At 34.6% G+C, this 24,434-nt stretch overlaps 1 protein-coding gene across 13 annotated transcripts in view; it reads right to left on the reverse strand.

Moving 5' to 3' along the window:
* CAPS2 (calcyphosine 2) overlaps positions 1–24,434 on the reverse strand; it is a 122,765-nt gene that overhangs the window by 31,085 nt on the left and 67,246 nt on the right. For 2 of the 13 annotated variants that reach the window (XM_054527402.2, XM_054527401.2), the window contains exons 1-8: positions 22,830–23,114; positions 19,314–19,423; positions 18,165–18,214; positions 16,104–16,149; positions 15,901–16,014; positions 14,272–14,448; positions 9,185–9,307; positions 5,714–5,781 (exon numbers count right to left, since the gene is read on the reverse strand). In XM_054527402.2, the coding sequence (XP_054383377.1) occupies positions 5,714–5,781; positions 9,185–9,307; positions 14,272–14,448; positions 15,901–16,014; positions 16,104–16,149; positions 18,165–18,214; positions 19,314–19,394 (659 nt within the window). In that variant the 5' untranslated portion in view covers positions 19,395–19,423; positions 22,830–23,114. Of the gene's footprint in view, positions 1–5,713; positions 5,782–9,156; positions 9,308–14,271; positions 14,449–14,662; positions 15,687–15,900; positions 16,015–16,103; positions 16,150–18,164; positions 18,215–19,313; positions 19,427–22,829; positions 23,222–24,434 lie in introns of those variants that run through there. The other 11 variants (XM_054527404.2, XM_024257459.3, XM_054527406.2 and 8 more) reach the window with 10 other exon arrangements.

Below are 24,434 nucleotides of genomic sequence, written 5' to 3' on the forward strand. Positions count from 1 at the left end.
TGGATTCAATCCTTGCCTGCCGTGATAATTAGCTGTGTAGCCTTATCTGGTCATTTTGCTCTGGGCCAAAGTTTTCTCATTAATAAAAGAAAGAATAATGGTATCTCCCACACAGAAATGCTGTGAAGATTAAATAAATTAGTTAACATATACATATTGTTTAGGAGAGTACCTATAATCTACTAAGTATTATAGAAGCACTCAATAGTTGAGGCTTCGCCTCCTAATTCCCCTTTTACTGCATATTTTACTGAATATGAATAAATATAGAGGCATGATAGCCAGCCCATCAGGTGGCATTGCAATGGGCTAGAAAAGTGATAGTAAGGGTCTGCACTAAGGTGGCAGTAAACACACAGTTTGATCAAGGAAAAAAGATCCAGTGTTCCATAGATCAGTAGGGTGACTATAGTTACAATAATATATAGCACATTTTAAAGTAGCTTGAAGATAATAATTCAAATGTTTCTAACATACAGAAAAGACAAATATTTAAGGTTATGGATATCCCAAGTACACTGACTTGATCTTTACAAATTATATTGTTAAATTATCTCATGTACCCCAAAGCTATAAAATACATAAATACAAGAGAACATAAACAAAAAAAAATAATAAGTAAATAAATAGACAAAGTAGAAAGAACAAATTCAAGAAACACCAACAGAACTAGAAAACTAATTGGATTTGAGGTCACCAAGTAGAAAGATCTATAGTAACTGAACAATGTGAAATGAGATTCAATTAATAATATAAGGAACATAGGTGTCATTGTGTTTTTAAGGTAGAAGAATAGGGTCTGGAGGCAGGAAACCTAAAGTCCATTCACACTGACTTCCTAGAACTAAATCAAAAGGAAAACCCCAACTTTCCACACCCAAGTAACAAAAGGACCAGAGGCTACTCCCTTTGCAACCACCCCCCTTTGTGTGTGGCAGATGAAAAATTGAAAATACCTCTGATTGGTCCCCTCCCAAGACCAGTCACGATGGTTGTGGGCCAAGTCTAAATTTGCATAGGAGGATAACTTTGTAACTCACGTCAGCCTCTGATTGGTCACTTTCCATGACCAATCAGATGTTTGCATAGGGTGTAACTTTGTAACTTCACTTTAGCTTCTGATTGGTCACTTTCCACAACCAATTAGATTGATTGCAGGCCACTTCTTCATTTACATAGACAAAGTATGTAAATAGATAAAGTAGAAAGAAATGTATGTATGTATTTGTCATTACATACATTTACATGTACACCAAGTAACCAATGGGAAGCCTCTAGAGGGTATTTAAGCCCCAGAAAATTCTGCAATCAGGCCCTTGAGCCACTTGCTTGGGCTGCTCCCACCCTGTGGAGTATACTTTCATTTTCAATAAATCTCTGCTTTTGTTGCATCATCCTTTCCTTGCTTTGCTTTTGTGTTTTGTCCAATTCTTTGTTCAAAGTGCAAAGAACCTGGACACCCTCCACTGGTAATAGTTCTGATTTGTTATTGTTGTTATTAATATTATTTTAAGGGTAAGAATGATAGGTTATCCTCATATCCTTATGGCAGGAAAATAGGGGAAATGATGCAGGAAAATAGCAAAAGGAATTAAAAGTTGGATAAAGAACAGAATGAGTAAAAGCATGAGAGCAGAAACAAGGTGAAGGGGTGACTGAGCAAGAAGCGAGATAAGAAGCAGAGGTTCAGCAGCCAAAACAAAAGTGAGATAAAAAAGTGAGTAAGGCGCTTGCAGTGAGCTGAGATCGCACCACTGCACTCCAGCCTGGGCGACAGAGCGAGACTCGGTCTCAAAAAAAAAAAAAGTGGGTAAGGAGCCCCCATGGCCAGCTAGGTTTGGACCAAACCTGTCAGGGGCAGCTCCTCAGAGATGGGCATGCTCATTAAAAAGAAGTATGCTTAAAATGACCCAATATGGTAATTAGCTACTTAAGGTTCATGCATATGGACTGCGTATCACGCATATACTTAGAATTATGGGATGGAGATGACATACAAGCACACAAGGGCCAAATTAAGCAACATCTATCAATCAAAAGGCAGACACGGGCTAGAGATTAGGCATCCTTGGCAAGAGAAGAAAACAAAAAAAACACATAAAAGGACCCAAAGTACCAAACTAAGGTAGATTTCATCTCACAGAGCTCAGTCCGCTCCCCCACTCCGAGAGTGTAATACTGCGCTTAATACACTTCTGCTGCTTTGCTTTGCTATCTGCGTGCGTCTCGTCCAGTTCTTTGTTCAGGACAGCAAAAACCTGGAACTACACGGCACCATCCAGTAACACTTACTTTCCTCCTTAACCAGGTTGGGTTCCATGATTCATCAAAATATAATCCTGTACACACCTTTTAACAATCTTGCCCTCTCTGGCTTTTTCTACTTGCCTGGCAAAAACCTAAATCTGAATAAATTTGATGATTAACTGGATAAAAGAATAAATGAGTAGACATTTTTTAAAGGGTATCATGAACCTTCAAAACTATGAAAATGAAACAGCAATTCAAAGATAGAAGAACTTATGAATTTATTGAGTTATTTCAATTGCTGGAACATTCAGGAAAAGCTTTAGTCATCTCTACCATATACTGTAGATTCTGTTCATTTGTGTGCCAAGTTAGGAACTAAATCTCTAAATCTTCTTTTTAAATTGAGCATTAAGATATTTTTTAAATTCCCAAATGAAAAAGGCTGGCATTTATAAAAAAGTGGCACCTATTCTATTCTCACACTTTATTTATCAGTTCTGTGTTAAATATACATACACAGAATGTTAGAGTTATAAGAAATCTTAATGTTAATTTGGCAGAAGCAAAAATCAAGACATAGAGAAGGAAAATATGAAAGCTCAAACAGTGAATTAGTCACATAGCTAAACCTAAAACCAAATTCTGCTGACTGTATTTAAGTCCTCTTTTCCAGTTCATTCATCCATTTGCCTATTCAACAAGTTTTACTATACAGCTACTAGACTAGGCAATGGGAGCGTAATAGTGAGCAAAACTTCCAAAGTGCTCTGCCCTCATGAAGCTCACATTCTGAAGAGGCTGAAAGACAATTAACATGATAAACAGAGAAAATACAACATGAATTACATGCCCCTGTGGAAGAAAAAAAGAAATGGTAAGAAGATACGAAGTTTTGAGCAAGGGATCATAAATTTATTTATCATCAATTTATTTATTTAAATTTATTTATGGTTTATTTATGGTGAAGCCAAGGTTGGCCTCACCAAGGTGACTTCTAAGGAAAGATATGAGCTAAAATGAGTAAGCAGACATGTAAATTTCTGGGGAAAAGGCATTCCAATAAGAGGGGAAAATAAATGCAAAGTACCTAAGACAGGAACGGAACCTGGTATGTTCCAGAACAGGGATAAGTCAAATGGCTAGAGGAGAATAGGTAAGAGGGAGAGAAGTCCAAGGTCCAAGGTCCAATGGTGGGCTTGGATAGACTGTGTTATTGGCCCAAATTTTTTAGTAATCCTGATCCATATCCTTGCTATGGCCTCATTATAGGTGGTATGTACTTTCTCACCCCTTAACCTTGAGCTTTTGACTTGCTTTGGTCAGTTACACACAGCTATATGACTCTGCTAATCTCAACTGAACTAACTCATGCAAATGCGGGTTGGTTGGAAATCTGTTTATCTAGGATGGTCTCGGCTAAGTAGCTCAGTGGCATTTGTAGAAGGACCTTTTTCTTGAGACTACCAGGCTAGCCAAGCAGTGTTCTTCTCTCAAAGGTGGCAGAAGCACTAAAGGGCAAATGGAAACACATGAGATCATTTAAAGCCTAAGATCAAACCTAAGACCATTGCTTTTGCCCATATACAACTGGTCAAAATAAAAAGTAAGGCCCTTCCAGCCATGGCAAGCCTTGATAGCTAACCTAAAGACACATGAGCAAAAATTACTGTTCTTTTAAGCTACTGAGTTTTGTGGTGACACATAATTAATACGTGAGCCTTGTAGGTTTCACTATGATTAAAATGAGAAATTCCTGGAAGGTTTTATCTGGCTTGCCTTTTAATGGATTAACTATGGGGTGCCGGGTTGAAAATAAACCAGTAAGAGGCAAATGCGGAAACAATGAGGCCAGTTAAGTAGTCCCTGAAATAATCCAGGAGACACACAAAATAAGTTTGAACAGGATGGTGGCAGCAGAGGGAGTAAATCTATGTTGATGGTAGGACTGAGCGTGTTTGTTGACAAGCTGGATATAGTATTTGAGAGAAAGAAAGGGATCAAAGCATCACCAGGATTTTAGGTCTTAGTAACATGAAGAATTGAGTTACCATGGAGGAAAATTAAAGATTTGGTCACGGAGGAAGAGAGGGCAATAAAATTTCAGACACCCAGATTGAAGAAAGTTAAATTGAAATCTTAGAGAAGCATCAGAATATAGGTGGTTTTTAAAGGCATGATACTGGATGAGTTCACTTAAAAAGCAAACATAAAAGAGGTCCAAGAACTGAGCTGTTGGGCACACCCACGTAGGGAAGATGAAGAAGAACCAGGAGAGATTCTGAGAATGGGAGAAAGGTAGGAGAACAGTCAAGTGTCATGTGCAGGAAGCCATGCAGAAAAAAAAAAAAAAAAAAAAAAAAAAAAAAACCTGCCTCAAAGAAAATAAAGTTCAAATGAGACAGCTGCTGCAGATGGGTCAAGTAAATGAGAACTGAGAAATGATTAGTCTAGCGATATGGATGTCACTACTTATGGAAAAAAGTTGTTGGAGGCATGGATGGTGGAGGTGAAAACACTAAGTTCATGAGACAATGGAAGGAGGGACATGGGAGACTCTGGGTATAATTATTTCAAAGAATTTACTGAAAAACATGTATGTAGAAACACCCATCATTCTTTCTGTCATGCATTCTTTCTGCCACATAACTAAACAGTTTTTTCAAAGCTAAGTCTTACTTTTTCCTTGAAGTAGATTATTCCAACCTCTTCAGAAATTCTAGCATAGTTCCATATTATCAAGCAATTCAGCACTGCATATGTTAAAACTTTAGTTTTCTAAGGGGTTTTAAAATTCTTAACAGTCTCGCAGTTCTCGAACTGCACCAAGGAACCCTGAGGTACCACAGTGAACTCACAGGGGCACTATGGGATATTTTCACTTTTTGAGGGAAACTCAGTGATACTTGACATCACTTGCACACCAAGTAAACTACTAGTTCAGCCTCAGGGTAGTTCACAGTTTCAACAAGACAGCTCCTTCAATGATGTTACATCTTTGCAGAGCTGAGTTTTCCATAGTTGCTATGATAAAAAGCAAATATCAGGTGAAAATCAATATGGAATATAAAGTGAAAGTGGCAGCATTGTAAATGATTCTAGGATTTGAGACACTGTGCAGTTCCCATAAGTTGCATACAGATCCTTAGTAAGAATAAAGTAAGGATATCTTCTTTCAATTTATGTGTATTATTTTTTAAATGGTCATCAGTTGTTAGGAAATAAATATTTATTAAGTTGTTTAGAGAAAAATACTTAACAAATAGAACTGTTAGGTATTTCTATTCATCTAAGAGTGCTGTGAAAAAAAAAATACTAAAACATTAACGGTGCAGTGAACAGAGAAAGTTTGGGAACCTCTGAGTTAGCCACCCTTTAATTGACCAAGGATATGAGTGTCATGCATGAAAAGAAATTTAATGAAAACTTTCTGCATTGATTTCTATTACCAGTTGCTAATTCTCACCTAGATAAGTGGTCTGTCATCACTTGCTCTGCAACAATCTGTTTCTTCTTCTCTGCAGCCACAATTTCCTGGGAAGATTAAATAAAGACAATTTCACCATCCATAAAGCAGAACCATACAATACTTAACACAAAAGTTCTAAAACATAAATTAAATATCTCTGATTTCCATCTTAGATATAGATGGAAATAGATTACTATTATAGATTATAGATTACTTTCCATCATTACTAAATTTAAATTTCGATCATTTAATCTACAAATATCATTTATTTTCTAAGAAATAATACACTTAAATTTCAGTAAAAATAATCAGAATTTTCATGAGCTGCCTTTGCATTTTATGGAGCAGACTAAAGGAAAAAGAGACTATGGCATCCTTCCACTCTATTCCTCCCCTCAAGAGATGTCCTGCAAAAGGTATCTTAACCTGCTCCAACAAGGCTACCAACACTGACACAAAATAAGCTTAGTCTAACACTACTCACAGCAAAAGAAGGCAAAACTGAGTTTGAATTGTTCGACCTTTCATAAAATATCTAAAACAAGGAAAAACAAACAAAAACTCTCCTCATCAAAGGTGTAATATTTTCTCTGTATATAATGCATCAATAATATTTAATAAACTTTTCTCAATTACTAGCTTGATTAAGCTTTCTTAATACTATTTTTCACTTTTCCAATTCATCTGAAACTATTTTTACTATTTTTTAGGTCATATCTAATTGAAATACTGGTAATCATTCAATTCCAATTATATTATCATGCAGCTATAATGACTAAAATGTATCTTTAGAAAGGCAAACAAAAGAGGTTAAAAAATTAAGAGGTCAAAATAAAGCTTGTTCTATTTTTAGAATGTAAATTACTGTCATCCCCATTGATCACTCCAATAAATGAAATTAAGATAGAGGCTTTGTAACCTTAGAAAAAGTGCTTTATTTAAAATTGAGACAAAATATCAAATAAGAATGTCTAAAGACATATCATAAAAACAAAAAGTAAAAACTTGTAAGAAAATTGGAAAAGTTGGGCACAATTATTTAAATGCTATTTAGCCTACACTAAATTTAGTTTTTTTGGCTTTTTTTTGAGACAGGCTCTTGCTATGTTGCCCAGGCTGGAGTGCAGTGGCACTACCACAGCTCACTGCAACCTCCGCCTCCCAGATTCAAGTGATTCTCATGCCTCAGCTTCCCGAGTAACTGGGACTACAGGTGTATGCCACCACGGCTGGCTAACTTTTGTATTTTTAGTAGAGACGGGGTTTCACCATGTTGGCCAGGCTGGTCTCGAACTCCTGGTCTCAAGTGCTCCACCAGCCTCTGCCTCCCAAAGTGCTGGGATTATAGGTATGAGCCACCATGGCCAGCCTAAATTTAGTTTTAATAATAATGTTAAACCAAAATTTAATAAGAATGTTAAAACTAAATTTAATGTAGGTTAAATAACACTTTTATTTAGCCTACATTATAGGCTACATAATATAGGTTATTTAACACTTTTATTTATTGATAATGTTTAAATTATTATTAAACATTATTATTTAACATTATTTAAATATTATTTAGCCTACACTAAATCTAGTTTTTTAGTTTGGTAGAAATTCAAAATGTGTAGTTTACACATTTAATATGTCCTATATAAAGCTTATGTTATTTAATACATCTTGTGTCACTCTCTAAGCTCATGATGCTTTATAAGATTTTTACTTGGTAATAAATTTAAAACAGCAATTAAAATGTTTAAAAATTAGCACAACCTAAAAGTAAAGCAAGGTATATTTTTTAATATCTAAGAGTGATTCATAAAGTGGACACTGACTAAAACATTAAAATTATACACAGAAAAGATCCACATCGGCTGAACACAGATGTAAAATCCAGACAGAAACCAAAGAGGGGCAATTAATTAACACCATAGAGCCCATGCAGAAAGCCCATCTTCAGTGTTGAAGCTTATGGTGGCTTATAATTTGTAGGAAAGGTTAGAACCCATAGGCACACTGATTTAGAGATCTGTGTAAACATAAAACAGATTAGAAGCAGAAGTGACACTGATGGAAGGATCTAGCAACACTAAAAAATGACAAAGGAGCTAGATGAGATGGACACAAAAACCGTAGTTTCACTGCTTCTATTGTCACTTAAGTAGTTTAAAATTAAAGAAGTTTTCACCTACATTTTTAAAACAAATAGGTGCTAATTTCAGATGCCCTGAAAGCTTACTCATGTAAACATTTCCTTAGGGGAAGGAAGAGACAGTTAAATGAGTACTATCAAAATAAAATAAAACTTGATAATGAATTTAGATACATTGCTCCTAATAATGTAGTTGTAAGGAAAAGAAATACATTAACATCCAGATTGCTTTGAATTACATCAAGAACAATACCCAATGAGCCTTAATTATTGCAATACCCATTTCAAATATAATTTCAGGGATATATCAAAATAAGCCTGATTTGAAACACTATTTTCCTTATTAAGTAGCTTTTTTAATTTTTAGGATAATCCTGATAATATTCATTCTATTAAACATAAACATCCAAGTAATAATAGGCACCAAAAAAATAATGTGCATGTGGTTTAAGTAAAAGAACTCACAAATTTGCAACTTGGGACATCCACAGAAAATCAGTTCACGTAGTCCAGAGATTGATTATATATTGCTATTAATTCAGAACATAATTGATTCTGGATGGTTGTGACCCAAATAAAATATACATTGAATTGACACTCAATGATAATAGTAATGTAACTAACTAAATCCATATTGTTTTGTTACTATTTATGCTATTGAAACCAGAGTTTTCCCAACTTGTGAGCCACCACACTGGCATTCCAACAATCTGTTATAAGTATGCCTAAGACATTAATCACTTGGGTTTCTGGGGTGATCAGTGACCTCCAACTCCAAGCAGCTTGGTCCCCTTACCCCAGAACATTACAGAAATGTTTTAATTATCTGTTTGTGCCAGAACTGGTCTAAACCAGACTTGCCAACCTAACTGATTCTGTAAAAGACATAATTTAAAGTTAATATTGAGCATCTGGAGTGTTGCTTCACTTTTCCTAAAAAAGAAAAATAACTTATTTCTGGAATTTCCTTAACTGGCCTGAATTTATCTAATGTTAGGAGCTCATTACTTCAAAAAAATAACCAGGCTGCTTTTTTGGGGGAGGGGGTGACACCAAATAAACTCACTAACATAAATAGCAGCCAACTCACATTTTGAACAGTATAAACTAAATTTTTCAAACACCTAAAGATTCAAGACAATTTTTTTACAGAATATATACCAAATACAATTCAATCATTTATAAAAATGAGGATTCAATTTTCCATTAATGAATATTCACCCGAGTCCAAATTCAATTGTTGCAATTATTTATTCCATTCAGTCTTTAAAATCTTAGAAAGTAAATAAGATTAACGGCTCACCAAATAAGTAAAAATGCTGACAACTTACTGCATCCAATTTTCTTGCTCTCTGTTGTTTATCGCAAGGGTTGTCTGCATAACCTTGCTGTAAGAGGGCTTTCCTATCCAGAGTCGTAAGGTCATCTGTGTTGGCTTCTCCATCTTGCACACACTATGCATGAAAGAAATAAACGAAGCATCATACACATATTTAGAATGTTTGTTTTTAACAAAATATGGGAATAGATAACCATGGAATATCTCAGTGACTATTTGTACAACAGTTAAAAAGTACAGGCTCTGAAAATCAGATTGCTTATGTTTGAATCCAGCTCTTCCACTTACCCGCTAGGTGACCTCTCTGTGCCTCAGGTTACTCATAGATAAAATGCGAATTAGTAATAGGAACTACTTCCCCAGAAACAAAAAGGATTAAGAGATAATACATGTCCAACACTTTATAAAAACTACTTGACATAGTAAGCATTAAACAAAAGTTAGCAGCTATTATTATTGTCCAATCTGAATCTTTGAAAAATTAATAAATGTGGGCATGTCTACTCCATTATAAAATTAAATTCAGAAATAAAATACTAAAAGATGAGTGTAACCTTCCAGGTAAAAGATTCTTTGGGATGCTAAAGAGATAAATACCAAATTGTTCTTTGACTATGAGATGTGTTTACGCTACCCCAGCAAAACAAAAAAAAAGTTTCCAATAAAATAGCAACTTGTCAAAAACTTAATAGATTATAAGATTTCCTCCCCCTAGGGCTTATTCTTACTTTAGATCTTCCTTGAAAGGTCACACTCTATCTTAATACTCCTCTCTGTCTTTATGACCTTTGATTGCTATATAAAATTTTGTTATATATGTTTAGGATTTATGGCTTGCCTCTCCTAATGTAAGTTCCATGAAAGCAGGAACCTTGTCTGTCATTTTTACTGCTGTATCCCTGGTGGCAGAACAGGATAACACAAAGTGAGCACTCGATAAATATTTATTCAATAAATGAATAATGAATCTCGCTTAGGCATTTAAAAATCAATTTATGAAGATACTTTATCATTTTATTTATTTACCCACTAATATACTTCTTTCTAAATAGTGATTTATTTAAACAGGCACCAAAAAGATGCTTAGCATTTACAGGTAAATTAAGCAGATTAATTTAATGCATATATTTAAATATAAGCAAAACACTGTATTTTGTTCAGGTTGAAAACACTTTCAGAATAATTTTATTTTGTGTCAGCTTGTTTTCAACCTTTTACAAAAGGAAAACTGATATTTCCACTCAATATTTCAAATTCAACCTCCCAAAACCAGACTTCCTTACAGTCTTCCCCTACCTCCAGTTAATGGTAACCCTCTTAGGCCAAAAGCCTTAGATCCATTCTTTTTTTATTTTAAAATATTTAATTGACATTAAAAATTGTAAATATGCAATGTGTACAGTATGATGATTTGATATACATATAGATTATGTAATCATTATCACAATCAATTAATACATCCATCACCACACATAGTTACCATTTGTATTTGTCTGCGTATATGTGTGTGTGTGTGTCGTTAAGACATTTAAAATCTGCTTTCTCATCAAATTTCTAGGAAAAAAATACAGTATGATTAACCGTAATCACCACAAATACAGCAGTTCCTCAGAACTTATTTATCTTATAACTGAAAGTTCACATCTGTTCACCAAGTCCCCATTTTCCCAACCCCTCCCCCCGAGTCCCTGGCAACCAATATTCTACTCTCTGCTTCTGTGGGTTCAACTTTTTTAGAGTCCACATGTAAGTGAAAACATAGAGTATTTGTCTTTCTGTGCCTGGTTTAATGTCCTGCACATTGACCCTTGTAGAGTCATTCTCGGTCTTCCCTTTCTCTCAAGTCTATAACCAATCCATTCAAAAATCTTCTTAGCCCTACCTTCAGAATCTGTCAACAATATGACTTTGTGAGGCACTATGAAGTTCCAAGTCTGAAGCTACCATCACCTAGGTCCAAGCCATCATTGTCAAATTTTGCCTGGATTATTGTGACATTCTCCTCAAAGGTCTTCCTGCTTTTATCTTTGTCCTATTATCAATAAAGCCCATCCTCAAAAGAACAAAGTAGCTTTCTGCCTCACAGAAAAAGGCAAAGTCCTCCCTTGGCTTGTGTGGCCTCCCTGATCTGCCTCCCAAACTCCCTTTAACTCTCTGACCAACCTCCTTCCATCTCTCCCTTGCTCTCCCTCCTTTGACCACACTGTCCTCCTCCATATTTCTTAAACACTCCTACTTCATGACACAGAGTTTCTCCTGACTAGCCTGCTCCTCAGGTGTATGCTAAAATGCTATCTTATCTAAAGGTCTCCCCTGTGATCCTATAGAAGTTGCTATCCCATACCCAAAGCCCTGACTTTCCTGGATCCCTTCTATACACCACACTTTTCACCATGTGTCATACAAGCTGGGTTGACTGATTAATCATTCCATTGATTGATTTTTTTTTCTCCTTGCCATTTCCTTCCATTAGAATATAAGCTCTTTAGAGGCAGAAATTTTTGTCTGTTTTATTCACTGACTTACCCCCAGTGCCTGGACAGGGGTATTGCATAAAGTTAAGCATTCAGTAACTATGTGTTGAAAGAATAAATAATAAAGGAATAAATTATATTGATCATTTCTAAAACTAAAAGTCTTTTTAGAGTGAAAAAAGAGGTATTTGAAATGAATAATGATAAGTACAATTAGGAAATAAAGATTATTTTCTACAAAATTGAAGTTTAATGATTTTCATGTTTAATTTCAAGATGTTTCATTATTTTAAAAATATATATGTACACATAAGTTTGCATTTTAGGTAACAAAACAATCTGACAACAAGAGATTCATCACCCTTTATAGTAAGTGGAAGGAAAACTCAGCAAAGGAAATTTACCATTAGAATTGCCATGGTTTGGATGTTTGTCCCCTCTAAGCCTCATGTTGAAATTTAATCCCCAGTGTTGGAGTGGTGTTTGGGTCATGGAGGTCGATCTCTTGTAAATAGATCAGTATTGTCCCTCGGAGGTGAGTGAGTTTTCATTCTATTATTTCCCAAGAGTGCTGGTTGTTCAAAAGAGCCTGGCACCTCCGCATGCTCTCTTGCCTCCTATGTTGCTATGTGATCTCTGCACATGCTGGCTTCCCTTGACCTTCCGTCATAAGTAAAAGCAACCTGAAGCCCTTAGCAAGTGCCTAATCTTCAACTTTCTAGCCAACAGACTCAAGAAGCCAAATAAATCCTTCTTTCTTTATACATTACCCAGCCTCGGGTATTTCTTTATAACAACACAAAATGAATGAAGACAAGAATCAAGCAGAGTAAAACTTCTATTTTACAGTTCAACTGATTATCAGTTGACTCATGTATCATACTGATTAGTTAGCAACGATAGCCTTTAGTTCTTGCCCTGGATCCTAAATATTTCTAATTTTAGCTTTGCTTTACCAGTAAAGAGAATCAATTTACATGTTGATCTCTGCTTTAATGAGGGGCTCATATTTCTGATATCAGGGATATCTTCTATTTCCAGAGATTACTAGTGTTAATTCATGTAATTGTAATAGAATTTACTACTAGGCCATTTATATAGCAGTTTTGATTCTGATAATGATATACATTTAAAAAGATATCAAATAAGTTCCTCAAACCCCTTAAGTACAAAATTATTATATAGAGAATCTACAGAAATGCTTTTTAACTAGAAGTTCTTCTATAAGACCACTAAAAACATATTAAACTTAATAATTTCACACCTTTAATATAGATTCTAAAAAATCAAAGTGGCAAAATAGCATATTTTCCAGAAGAATTTATGTGCATATTGGCTTATATAGAACTCTTTATTCTTACTACATAAATACTTACCAATTTTATGGAAATATCTGCAAATAAAATTTGTTTTTCCCTTAAACCAAAAGTAAAAAAAGTCCTCATTTGAATTTGCATTCAAGGAAATAAAAGTTTTACTTAAAAAATATTTTAAACCATTTTGCTGCCACTCAGTAAGGCACGTGCTTACAGAAACTTTCATTCTGTTTTCCCAACATCTGTACAGTGATCTAAATATAATTTGGTATATCCTGCAAACAATACATGGTGAGATGCTAAAAGGTTATGAAATTATCTTGCCTAGTATTATAGACACCAGATTATGATATTTCTGTGTTTATATTTGGGTCTGGAAAAATGTTTTCAAAATAAGAAAGATCAAATAATCCCATTAATTTTGTTACTCTTTCAGCTAATCATTGTGTGATTTATTTAATTCTAGATAGTTCCTACATGGATTAAAAAATAGCTGAAATGTCATACCTACTTATAAATTTATTATTATTTACCTACAGGAAAATGCTAAGCAAATACAACATTAAAACTTCCCTGGAAACACATTACTCTTATAGAAAGTTAACTGAATTAAAAATTCTATCTATTAAAAGTAAAATTAAAAATTCTCTTCTTTATGGCCACTAGTATCATGTTTTTCAAATTATTCCTTCTAAAAATCAAGATTGACTTTTTCTGTATGATTATGAAAGCCATTACAATTATGTTTAATTTATTATTATATTCATTAAGTGAATTTATACCTAATACTACATAAAAACATAACAATTTCAGCAACACATGATGTTAAAAAATCATTTCCCATAATGAGACAAAAGACAGTAATGAAGTGATGGTAGTTTTTGCACAAAACAGGATCACTATAAAGTCTCAAATCACTTAATCAATTTCAAAATTTAGACTGTCAGACCAACTGAGTTCAAGACAGCTATGTCAACAAAATACTTAATACTGTCTTATTTCTAATCCCAAGGTACGTGAAAAACTTCCAACAGAGAAAAGGTGACAAAACTATATGGCTATAACTTTTTTGTCAGAAAATGATGACAATAACCCTTTAAATTTGTTGTGAAAAACAAACTAGTCAATGTAAGTAAAATATTTACAACAGTCCTTGATATGCAGAAATGAATGTTAGCTATTATACTTATTATGACTAATAGCAAGACATGTCACACAAAAAGAGATTTCTGTAATATGTGCAGTTTTCTTTAAATGTCATTAGAATTTTTTAAAGCCTCATACATTACCTTTTCATCTCTCTTGTTTCTTGGAGACTGTTTATATGTAACATTTGATTTTGTATTTTCTGCATTTCTCTGACTATACTGCTTATAGCCCTCTTTCATTTCAGTTTTACACTGCTGATATTTTAGTTTATATTTGTCTGTTGGTGCTGGCAAATTTTCAGGTATTATGTTCTGATCCTATAGGTAAAAAAAAAGCATGCTATCAGAAAAAAAAAGTATTAATTTTCTTTATTGGCATTAACAGGTTTACCTTTTACCTTAGCATCCATTCCTTAAAAATGACCATTATAGTCAATGTTCTAAGCAGAGATGGTATTTAAGACATTCAACTGGTACAGACAGCATCACTGACCAATCAGAGCAGACAGAACAGCTCGGAATGGGCACTTACCTTAAATACCAGTAAGCTTATACCTTGTTTCCTAGCTGAAGATCCATTCTGGTTCCAATAGAATTTAAGAGGAGAAAAATTGACTTATCTTTCTTCTTAGGAGTTTTAGATAAGCTTTTCTTCTGCCCCAGAAAAACTTCACTGTTAATCACTTTTTTTCATAATAGATAGAGCAATTGAAGATCACTAATACTGAGAGGCATTGGTTGTCATTTCTAGAATATCAAGATATTCTGTCTATTTGCAAACATGGAAATATTTGCAAATAAAATTTGTTTTTCTCTTAAACCAAAAATAAACAAATGTCCTCATTTGAATTTGCATTCAAGGAAATAAAAGTTTTACTTAAAAAATATTTTGAACCATTTTGCTGCCACTCAGTAAAGTATGTGCTTACAGAAACCTTCATTCTGTTTTCCCACTATCTTTACAGTGACCGAAATATTATTTGGTTCCGTACCACATTTCCATGCAAGTGAGAGATAATAGAGTCAGCAGATAAGAGAAACCTAAAAGAAGTGCTATACAAATACAAGTGCATATTGTATTAACCTAGGGAGGGACAGGCACTCCAAAATGAGCTTTTTATAAAGCCAGTCCAACCCTTGAAAAGTGTTGAGGATATTCATGTCTAACCCAGAGGAGAAGGATGAAGCAAAGCTTCAGGGTATTATTCATGCAATTTTCCAAAATGAAACTAAGAACATGAATAGAGTCAGCTATATGAAAAGACTAACAAAAACAGAAAAACCCTACACCTATACTAGTCAGAATCTATATTCAAATCGTGAACAAAACACTAGATATGTTTGAAGCATAAACATGTCTCAAGGAGACAACGTGGAATGAGCATAGCTACTTACTCCATAGTATCCCAGCAGCCTAGAGTATGAATCAGTTTCCAAGAGACCAGTCTTACATTGCTTAACCAGCAAGATCTGATCTAAGAGTTTGCCATATTTTAAAAATTCCTCAATTGCATTTGAGGATATATGTGTACTTTACCGATTTCATTTAAAAATTTTAAAATACCAATTTCCATGTGTGACAAAATGTAAAACAAGTAAAAATTATTTCACCAACCTTATGGTTTGGTATTTAAATACATAAAATATTTAAACTTGGCAAAACATAGACTGAACATAATAAAATTTTTAAACCTCTTTATTAAGAGGTTAAATCCAGTGCTAATAATGCATACTAAAATTCTGAAAATTGATAAGCAAATAAATACTAACCAATTTATCTAGATGATACTGAGTATATGGAGTTTGACCTGGTGTGACCCAGCCAAGAGTAGAAGATGAATTTGGCAGGTTTGCTGTACTAAGTGGAATATATGAAAAATTATCCTAAAAAATAAAATTAATGATATTCCTTATATGCTATGTGTAATATTGTGTTTTAATGTTTATCATATTAAATAGTAAATAAAAATTACCTCATCATCAGAGTCAACAAGGCTTCCCAAATCAAGTCGTGGGACCCTGAAAGAAATAATCTATGTATCCCGTAACTTTTTAACATGAAACTTTAATAACTGCAAATCTTATATGTTACATCTTTTATAAATAGGTACACTGAAACCAGTAGTGCCATGGCTTCTACTGGCTTGTGATAGGCTTTTGTTAAATGTTCAGTAATTTTTCAAATTGGTCGTTAAACACATCCATCATTAAAAATACATATAAATGTATAATTAAATTAAATTATATTAAATAAATATTTGGTCGGGCACAGTGGCTCATGCCTGTAATCCCAACACTTTGGGAGGCCGAGGCAGGCAGACCACCTGAGGTCGGGAGATCGAGACCAGACTGACCAACATGGAGAAACCCCGTCTCTACTGAAAATACAAAATAAGCCAGGCGTGGTGACACATGCCTGTAATCCCAGCTACTGGGGAGGCTGAGGCAGGAGATCACTTGAACCTGGGAGGTGGAGGTTATGGTGAGCCGAGATTGCGCCACTGCACTCCAGTCTGGGCAACAAGAGTGAAACTCTGTCTCAAAATAAATAAATAAATAAATAAATAAATACTCAAAATTCATCACTTCCTGATTATTTCACTGTACTTCGCTATTATCTGTGCTCTAGAGATTATGTATCTATGTTTATCCTATCTCTATGGTAGTGTAATAGTGTGCATCTCTTTCCAATGCTGTGCTCAGTGATGTCATATAGGCACACTGAAACAGCCTTGGTGGGATTATTTACACTGAAATTGGCAAATGCTATGAATAGGACTTGGTTTAATATTTGGTTGATTTCTGACACTTTAACAAGTGGTGGAGAAATGTTAATAATGCAGATTCAACCTAAAATTATATCATGTCTATACCTGTCACACAGTAAATAGCCCCAAAATACACTGAAGAAACATGGTTTTATATTGAAAACTATTATTTGACTAAGCCAAGAAATCACTCATGTCACTTTTTAAAGTAAATAAAAATATTAACCAATATTCATGTTGGAACTACACTAGTTCATCAGTTGCAACCATAGGTTAGCTAGAGATACAGAGTTCAGCAACAAAACAAAGAGACAATTCTGTGAAAATCTATTGGCTACATGGAACCTACAAGAGAGACTATACATTTGATTAATATTTGTAAATTGATTGCCACACGTCCTTTATATCAGTAAAAGCTATAATCAACTTCATATATGCTTAAATTTCTTTATAATAAACAAGTAAAATTTACAATAAACTTACAATACACTTTCAGAAAACCAGTCCTTAAACTTTTCTCTGCACACAACTGACACAGCCATTGTTACTTACTTGATATTTTGGATCTAGTGCTTGCACCTAACTCTATTCTTTATGTCAAGATGAGCATACAGGTAATCTATCACATAGAAACACATAAATGTTGATGTTTATTCATTTTGATCTTCAGAAATGCCAATATTGTATGGTTCAGCCTAGTAAATTACTAAGTTTTTAATTTCTATTTTTAAAGAAGCTCTGTAATCTAAAATACTTGAAAGAATATAAAAATCATATTATTCCAAAATTTAAAAGTCAAAATAACATGTAACATAAAACATAAATTAATATACTATAAACCAAAAATAAAATAATTTTAAGATTCATAAAATTGTCATACTCCTCAAAATTAAAGCACAGGCATAATTATCCTTAAATTCATGCTAACTATATGAATTATACAAGGATAAAAATTTACACGTCTCTTTAATAAATGCATATAGCTGAATTTTCCAAATAAACAAATATTTTCACTTTTTCAGGAAAATGTAAAACATATTAAGGAAAATAAAAAACCAAAGAAGTATTACCTATAATTCTACCACCTTATCACAAAAGCTATTTTAATTTTGGTATAGTAATTTTCAGGCTATTCATATGCATGTAGATTTTTTCTGTGGTTCACAATCATAGCTACATACATAATTTTGCTTTCTTTTTTAACTAGTCAATGTATGATACATATGTGCCCATTAAACAGTCCAAATGTGAAGAAACGTAACTTACACTGGTGGGCAAGAATTCTGGTTTGTCCATGATTCAGAAGTCCACCTTTGCTTTAATTAAAAAAAATTTTTTTTGAATCAGTATGAATATGAATATACCCTTTATACTTGAAGAGATACACAATAAGTCAATGCAATAAAGCTAATTATAATTTTTCTCAGTAAACTCTATATAATAAATACTTATTAAGCCCCTTCCTACCATGCTTGAGACACAGATAAAATGGCAAGCAAGACAGATAATCCCTACCCACATAGCACTCTGCTGGAGAAGACTTTCTCTCAAGTAAACAATAATGGGAAAAATAAGTCGATAACAGAGCGACTACATAGCAGTATGCCCAAACTACTCTAGGGAATTTAGGATACTTGTTTTTTGTTTGTTTGGTTGGTTTTTTCTTAAGGCAACCTTTAACAGGAGTTCTGAAAGATGAGGAGGAGTTAGCTAGATGAAAAGAGAAGGAAGAAAATTGGTTCAGCTAGGAAACAACTTGTACTGCACAGGCCTCTAGATAAGAGTTAGCATTTGGAAAGGGGTAAAATCCAGAGTGTGAGGGGGGCAGGGCCAAGCTGTTACATTATAGTACAAATTAGGGAACTTAGACCTTGTTTTTAAGGTAATGGGAAGACAGTGAAGGGTTTGAGAAAGGAAGTAACAAACATATGCATGTGTTTGTAAACATTCAATCTTATTGCCAAAAAAACTGCAAGGCATGAAAATTACCATGAAATAGAAGATATATATGAGTCTTAGGAAAACTTCAAGTTAATGAAAATAGAAAATAATTCACCCATCTGTACTTATACCCTATTTCTGAAATGTTATCTGACTTGTGCTTTTTTTGTGATATTAGTAGCAACCATAAAAATTACATTCTACTATTTTTCTTTTTTTATATTTTCCTTAAACAAACATTCTTAAATAACAATAATAATACAATAAGTTTAATTTTAAAAAATAAAACTAATTCAAGCAGTGGCAATTTTTCAAGTAATTATTATCTTCAATTTTGGTGGTTCCATTCTTCAAATCTAGGAAATGTTGATCCTAAATATCTGTGAATATAAGTAGTCATGAAACATGAAGAAAAGGTAAAAAAATTATTTATAAGTCATCCTGAAAGAAGAAAATCATACAGAGCTCACATACTTGTAGAGGCTTCTTTCTTCCAAAGAATGGCTGAATTTGGCTCCTAGAAGCGGCAGCAACTCCTTTAACCTCTAAATCCATTCAAGTTCCTGTATTTATCATGCAGTATACTTTGAAAAAGGTAGAGTAAATGTTAAGTGATAATTATTACTCTAATTTTAAGTAAGTCATACAAATTACCTAACAAGTTTACCTGGGAAGAAATCATAAGGTTAATCACTTTTAGTGCTTTTACCAATATCAACTTTTTATAGGGCAATTACATTTTGCCCTGTGTTAGTATGAATAATGGGCCCCCAAAGAAGGCCATGTCTTAATCCTCAGACCCTGTAAATATACCTCCTTACATGGCAAAAAGGACTTCAGATGTGTTTGAATTAAGAATTTTAAGATGGGGAGATTATCCTGGATTCTCTGGTAGGCTCAGTGTAACCACCAGAATCCTTGTTAAGAGGGAAGAAGGAAGAACAGAGTGAGACAGAGAAGATGTAAGGATGGAAGCATAGGTCAGAGAGGGGTGAAGATGCTAGGCATTCTCGTTCTGAAGATGGAGGAAGAGGTCATGAGCAGCCTCCAGAAGGTAGAAGAGGCAAGGAATGGATTTTCCTCTGGTGCTTCCAGAAAGAACCTGCCCTGTTGACACCTCGATTTTAGCCCCTTAAGACTAATGTTGTACTTCTGACCTCCAGAACTATAAAATAATAAATTTATGTTGTTTTAAACCACTAAGTTTAAAAAAATTTTTAGAGCAACAATAGAAAACTAATGCATCTCCCTCTTCTCTACTACCACCATGAGATATACATTTATTTCCTTTACTCATTTCCCAAAACTTTATGAGTTTTGGTTTTGCCACAGTAGGCTGATGAAAATATTTTTAACAAGCAGTATTCCTCATCTAGAACAAAGAATAAAATGGAGTAAATGGTCCAATTAGTAATAATGTGGTGATTGGTAAAAATGCTAACAAAAGGATATTGAAAGTAATCAACTTGCAAATATGTACAAAATAAAAATCAAATAAATATATTTCATTGAAATTTTGTATATTTTATACTTCACCTTTATATTACCAAGGATAACTTTACATTTAAATATTGATCCACACTTTCTTTTTCTATAGTCTTAGATTTATTTTAATAGCAAATTATTTCTGTTTTGTTTTTTAAAGGAAAGATAGCATGGCATCCTGCCAGCTTGGAATTAGACAGACATACATTGTAATCCTGATTTTTGCCATTTTCCCATAATTTAAGTTTGAGTAAAAACTTAATCTCTGTGAACCAATGTTTCTATGTAATATGTAAAATGAATTTAATGTTAGTACTTTTCCTGTTGGAATAATGTAACATTCAATAAACGGTAGTGATCATTATTATTACAATATACTTTATTTACTAAAATTAAGTATATTTATTAAAATTATTAAAATATACTTTATTTATAAAATTAATAAAAATATATTATCAAAATATACTTTTATTTCATGCCCAGTGAAAGATATCTCAATTCCTTACTAACTTATCTACATGGTTCTCTTCACCCCATCCCTAGAGCTTCTTCCTCTAAAAATCCCTTGCTATAAGCCTGGAATTCCACTCTAAGTAAAGTCCAGGAGACTTATCAACCAATAGTAAACATATTCTGAAAAAAAAATACAAATCATTAGATTCAAAAATTCTCCTATAGCACTACAGATGGCTTTATTTCCAGAGCTATTTTTCACAAAGAAGCAACTTTTAAAAGTTGCTATTGTTTTGTTTTGGAGGCCAGGGTTGGGTTGGTTGTTTAATCACACAAATTATTGTATTTGCGATGATGATTTCTGGCTAACAAACCCAAGTTGAGATAAGGACGCTGAACAATCAGCAAAGTGATTTTCTCCACACATCAGTCTCTCAATTATTTATATCCTAGTAACAGTTACAGCTATTTCAAATCACCATAGGTCATTTCAAATCAGTATAATTTATTTGCAAATTTAAAAAGTGGCAACATGTAAATCCTCAAATGTCCAGGTCCTCCCAGTTCCTGTACTTCCCCAGTCAGGACAGTCTTCACTCTTCACTGTCATTAGATTTTCTTTTCCCTAATAAACAGTCAACACCAAGATGGTTGGCGTCTCCCCCTCTTAATAAAGCATGGGTAGTAAATATTTCGTTAATAAGTAAATTAATGTATAGCAAAATACATGTATACATTTTACACATATTCTTAGATTCCTTTCTCTGCATCTAACTGTAACATAATCACAATGCCAACATATAAATTCTGTCTTCAATTAGATAAGATGTTTAAAGCATTGCATTATAGCTATTAGTCTTTAATGCTAGACTGTAAGCCTCATATTTGCTCACCCTATGTCTCAGGATTTAGAAAGCCCACAATGTAGTAGGAACTTAACAAATGTTTGTTAAATAAGTGAAGTCAGTTAATTCAGAATGACAAAACACAAAAGTGGTTAACTTAGATATAGTAAGAGTATTCAAAGGTCAATGCCGTCATATATGGAACACTTTCAGATCTATCGAATTAGAGCAGTCAGGCAACTGACACTCCATGAGGATAATTTTAAGATTTTCACAGGGCTTCAAAGACAAAAACAGCTCAACCTTCTGATCTTCAAACCAAGCCAGCTGAGACCCAGAAAAGTGAACTGTACTTCGCTAAATGTTTGCCAGTTATTGCAGACCCGAATTCACACGTGGGTTTCAGATCTCTTTTCAGTACTACATCCTCACTGGTAAAGGTAATAGAAGAATCCGAGGGGAATTAGCTGTAGGGACTAAAAAATTAGAAACCTAAACTTGGTGGCACAAGAATCAGCAAACAACTGGCTGTTAGTGAATCTTTGAAACCTATGCCAAGGGTTGTCTTTGTCATTAAGCACTGAATATTCAGCTGGGCTATGTTGGAGATAGGGAGTAGCAAAAGGAAGGGATAGCACTTCTAAATAGCTTCTGTCCCCACTCAAATAGCTGCATGTCATGAGATGATATTGCTAGCATATAATAAATACTGTTGGCTAATGTCTTTAGTGCTACCAAAAATAACTGAACACACTTCCCATTTCCCTCATTTTTTTTTTAAGGATGACTATTTCCACTTCCAATTATTATCACTTCTCTCTTGGTAGTAATATTACTGGCTATTATGTTACTTATATCAAATCAGAAAAAAATGAAAAGCAAAAAATAAACTGATTTAATTCAGCGCATAAATAAGAAGAAAAGAAAGAGATGTAAATACAATTTAGTATTTAAGCTACATGAAGGTAGGGACCAAGTCTATGTTGATCCCAGACGACTACAGACCCAGATATCTGAATTGAAACTTAGGTCATTCCTAATTTCAAGCAAAACAGAGTAATATCTCCTTTCACCCACATCACCCTGCTCCCAAATTATATTATACTTCAGAGCACCTGCAGTGTAGCAGAAGGAATTCCCCACCCCCTACCTAACTGGGATTCCTGGAAAGGAAAGGCGAGGGGCACAAGAGACAGCCTGATTTCACCTAACAAGCTCGGTAAGAAGACGTCCAGAGTTAGAAGAGCTGGAAAACGTATAAACTAGCGCGATTCCTCCCAAAACCGCATTCAGAAAGCTTCAGACAGGACAGTCTAGACAGTCCAGGCCCGCGTCTGCAGGTTGCCCCGCAACAAGGCGCCGCAGCGCAGGCTTCTGATTACACGCTCACTTCCAGGGACGAAAAGGTCGTCGGCCCAAGTCCCTTGTTCTTTCTACGCCACCTCCCGCCCCCGCCAATCTGCCTCCTCAGTTCCGCTGCCGGGCTGACCGGAACTGAGCTTGTGGCCGGAGACCCCGCCACGCTCTGAGAAGCACTTGCTGGCTGGAAAACCCAAAGGGGTGAAATCTCAGCTACAGCCGCCAGAGCCTCCCAGGGAACCGGCTCCGCGGCACCCCTAAACCCCGGCGAGGAGGCGAAGCGGACTCATTCACCTGCGCTTCTCCTGAGCAGGGAAAGGGCCAAAGCCCGGCCCGGATCCACGGCGGTTGTTGTGTAATTCTTTGTCTAATTGAATTCTGTTTAACATATTTCATAAGGCACCTGTCTGTGCGCAGAGCCCAGAATGACGTTTTGAGGAGAAGAAATTTAAGCATATGCTGCAATATCTGCTCTCAAGGAGCTTGCACTTATTTTTTTAAAGACTGCAATATATTATATAGAGATACATAGATATTAGACATGGATATTACTTTAAATTTGTGTGAACATGTACATATAGATGATTACATGAATAATTGCATATATATGTACGTGTATTTGTGTGTGTATATATAATTAAAATTTAAAATGATGTATGGAAAGGGCAAAGGCCTAGAAATCAAGAAACCTGCATTTTATTCTTTGCCGTTTTGTTTTGTTTTTGAGACGGAGTTTCCCTCTTGTTGCCCAGGCTGGAGTGCAATGGCACAATCTCGACTCACTGCAACCTCTGCCTCCCGAGTTCAAGCGATTCTCCTGCCTCAGCCTCCCGAGTAGTTGGGATTACATGTGCCCACCACCACGCCCGGTTAATTTTTTGTATCTTTAGTATAGAGGGGGGTTTCACCATGGTGGCCAGGCTGGTCTGGAACTCCTGACCTCAGGTGATACCCTGCCTCAGCCTCCCAAAGTGCTGTGATTATAGGCATGAGCCACCACGCCCAGCCCAAATATTTTTATGTATGCTCTGTACACAATGTCTTGGCAACAACTCCTCATCTATAAAGGGAAAAAGCTAGTTTGAGATAATTCCAAGGTTTCACTCCACTCTAATATGCACTAACTTTCCTAAATTACACAGCCAAGAGTCAGATATTCAAACTAGAAGTAAGTTTATGAAGGTTAATCCAGTTCTTTCATAATCATGTTTTTCTAATCTGCAGTAACTTTTCAAAATTAGCTCCCCTCAAAATGTATGTATCAAGACGTGAATATTTCCAGTATTTCCTGGAGCAAGTCTGGGAGTAAAAATACAAATAAATTTTTAAAGTATAAAAATAGTGAAGGAAATGAGGTATAATGTAATCACTCTGTATTTTTCTGCTGCACTCTATAAAATTCATCCACCCATTACCCCCACATAGAAAGAAAAGCAAAAATAAATAGCAGAAA

Source organism: Pongo abelii, chromosome 10 (genome assembly GCF_028885655.2).
Source record: "Pongo abelii isolate AG06213 chromosome 10, NHGRI_mPonAbe1-v2.0_pri, whole genome shotgun sequence".
In the NCBI taxonomy this organism is placed as follows: Eukaryota; Metazoa; Chordata; class Mammalia; order Primates; family Hominidae; genus Pongo; species Pongo abelii.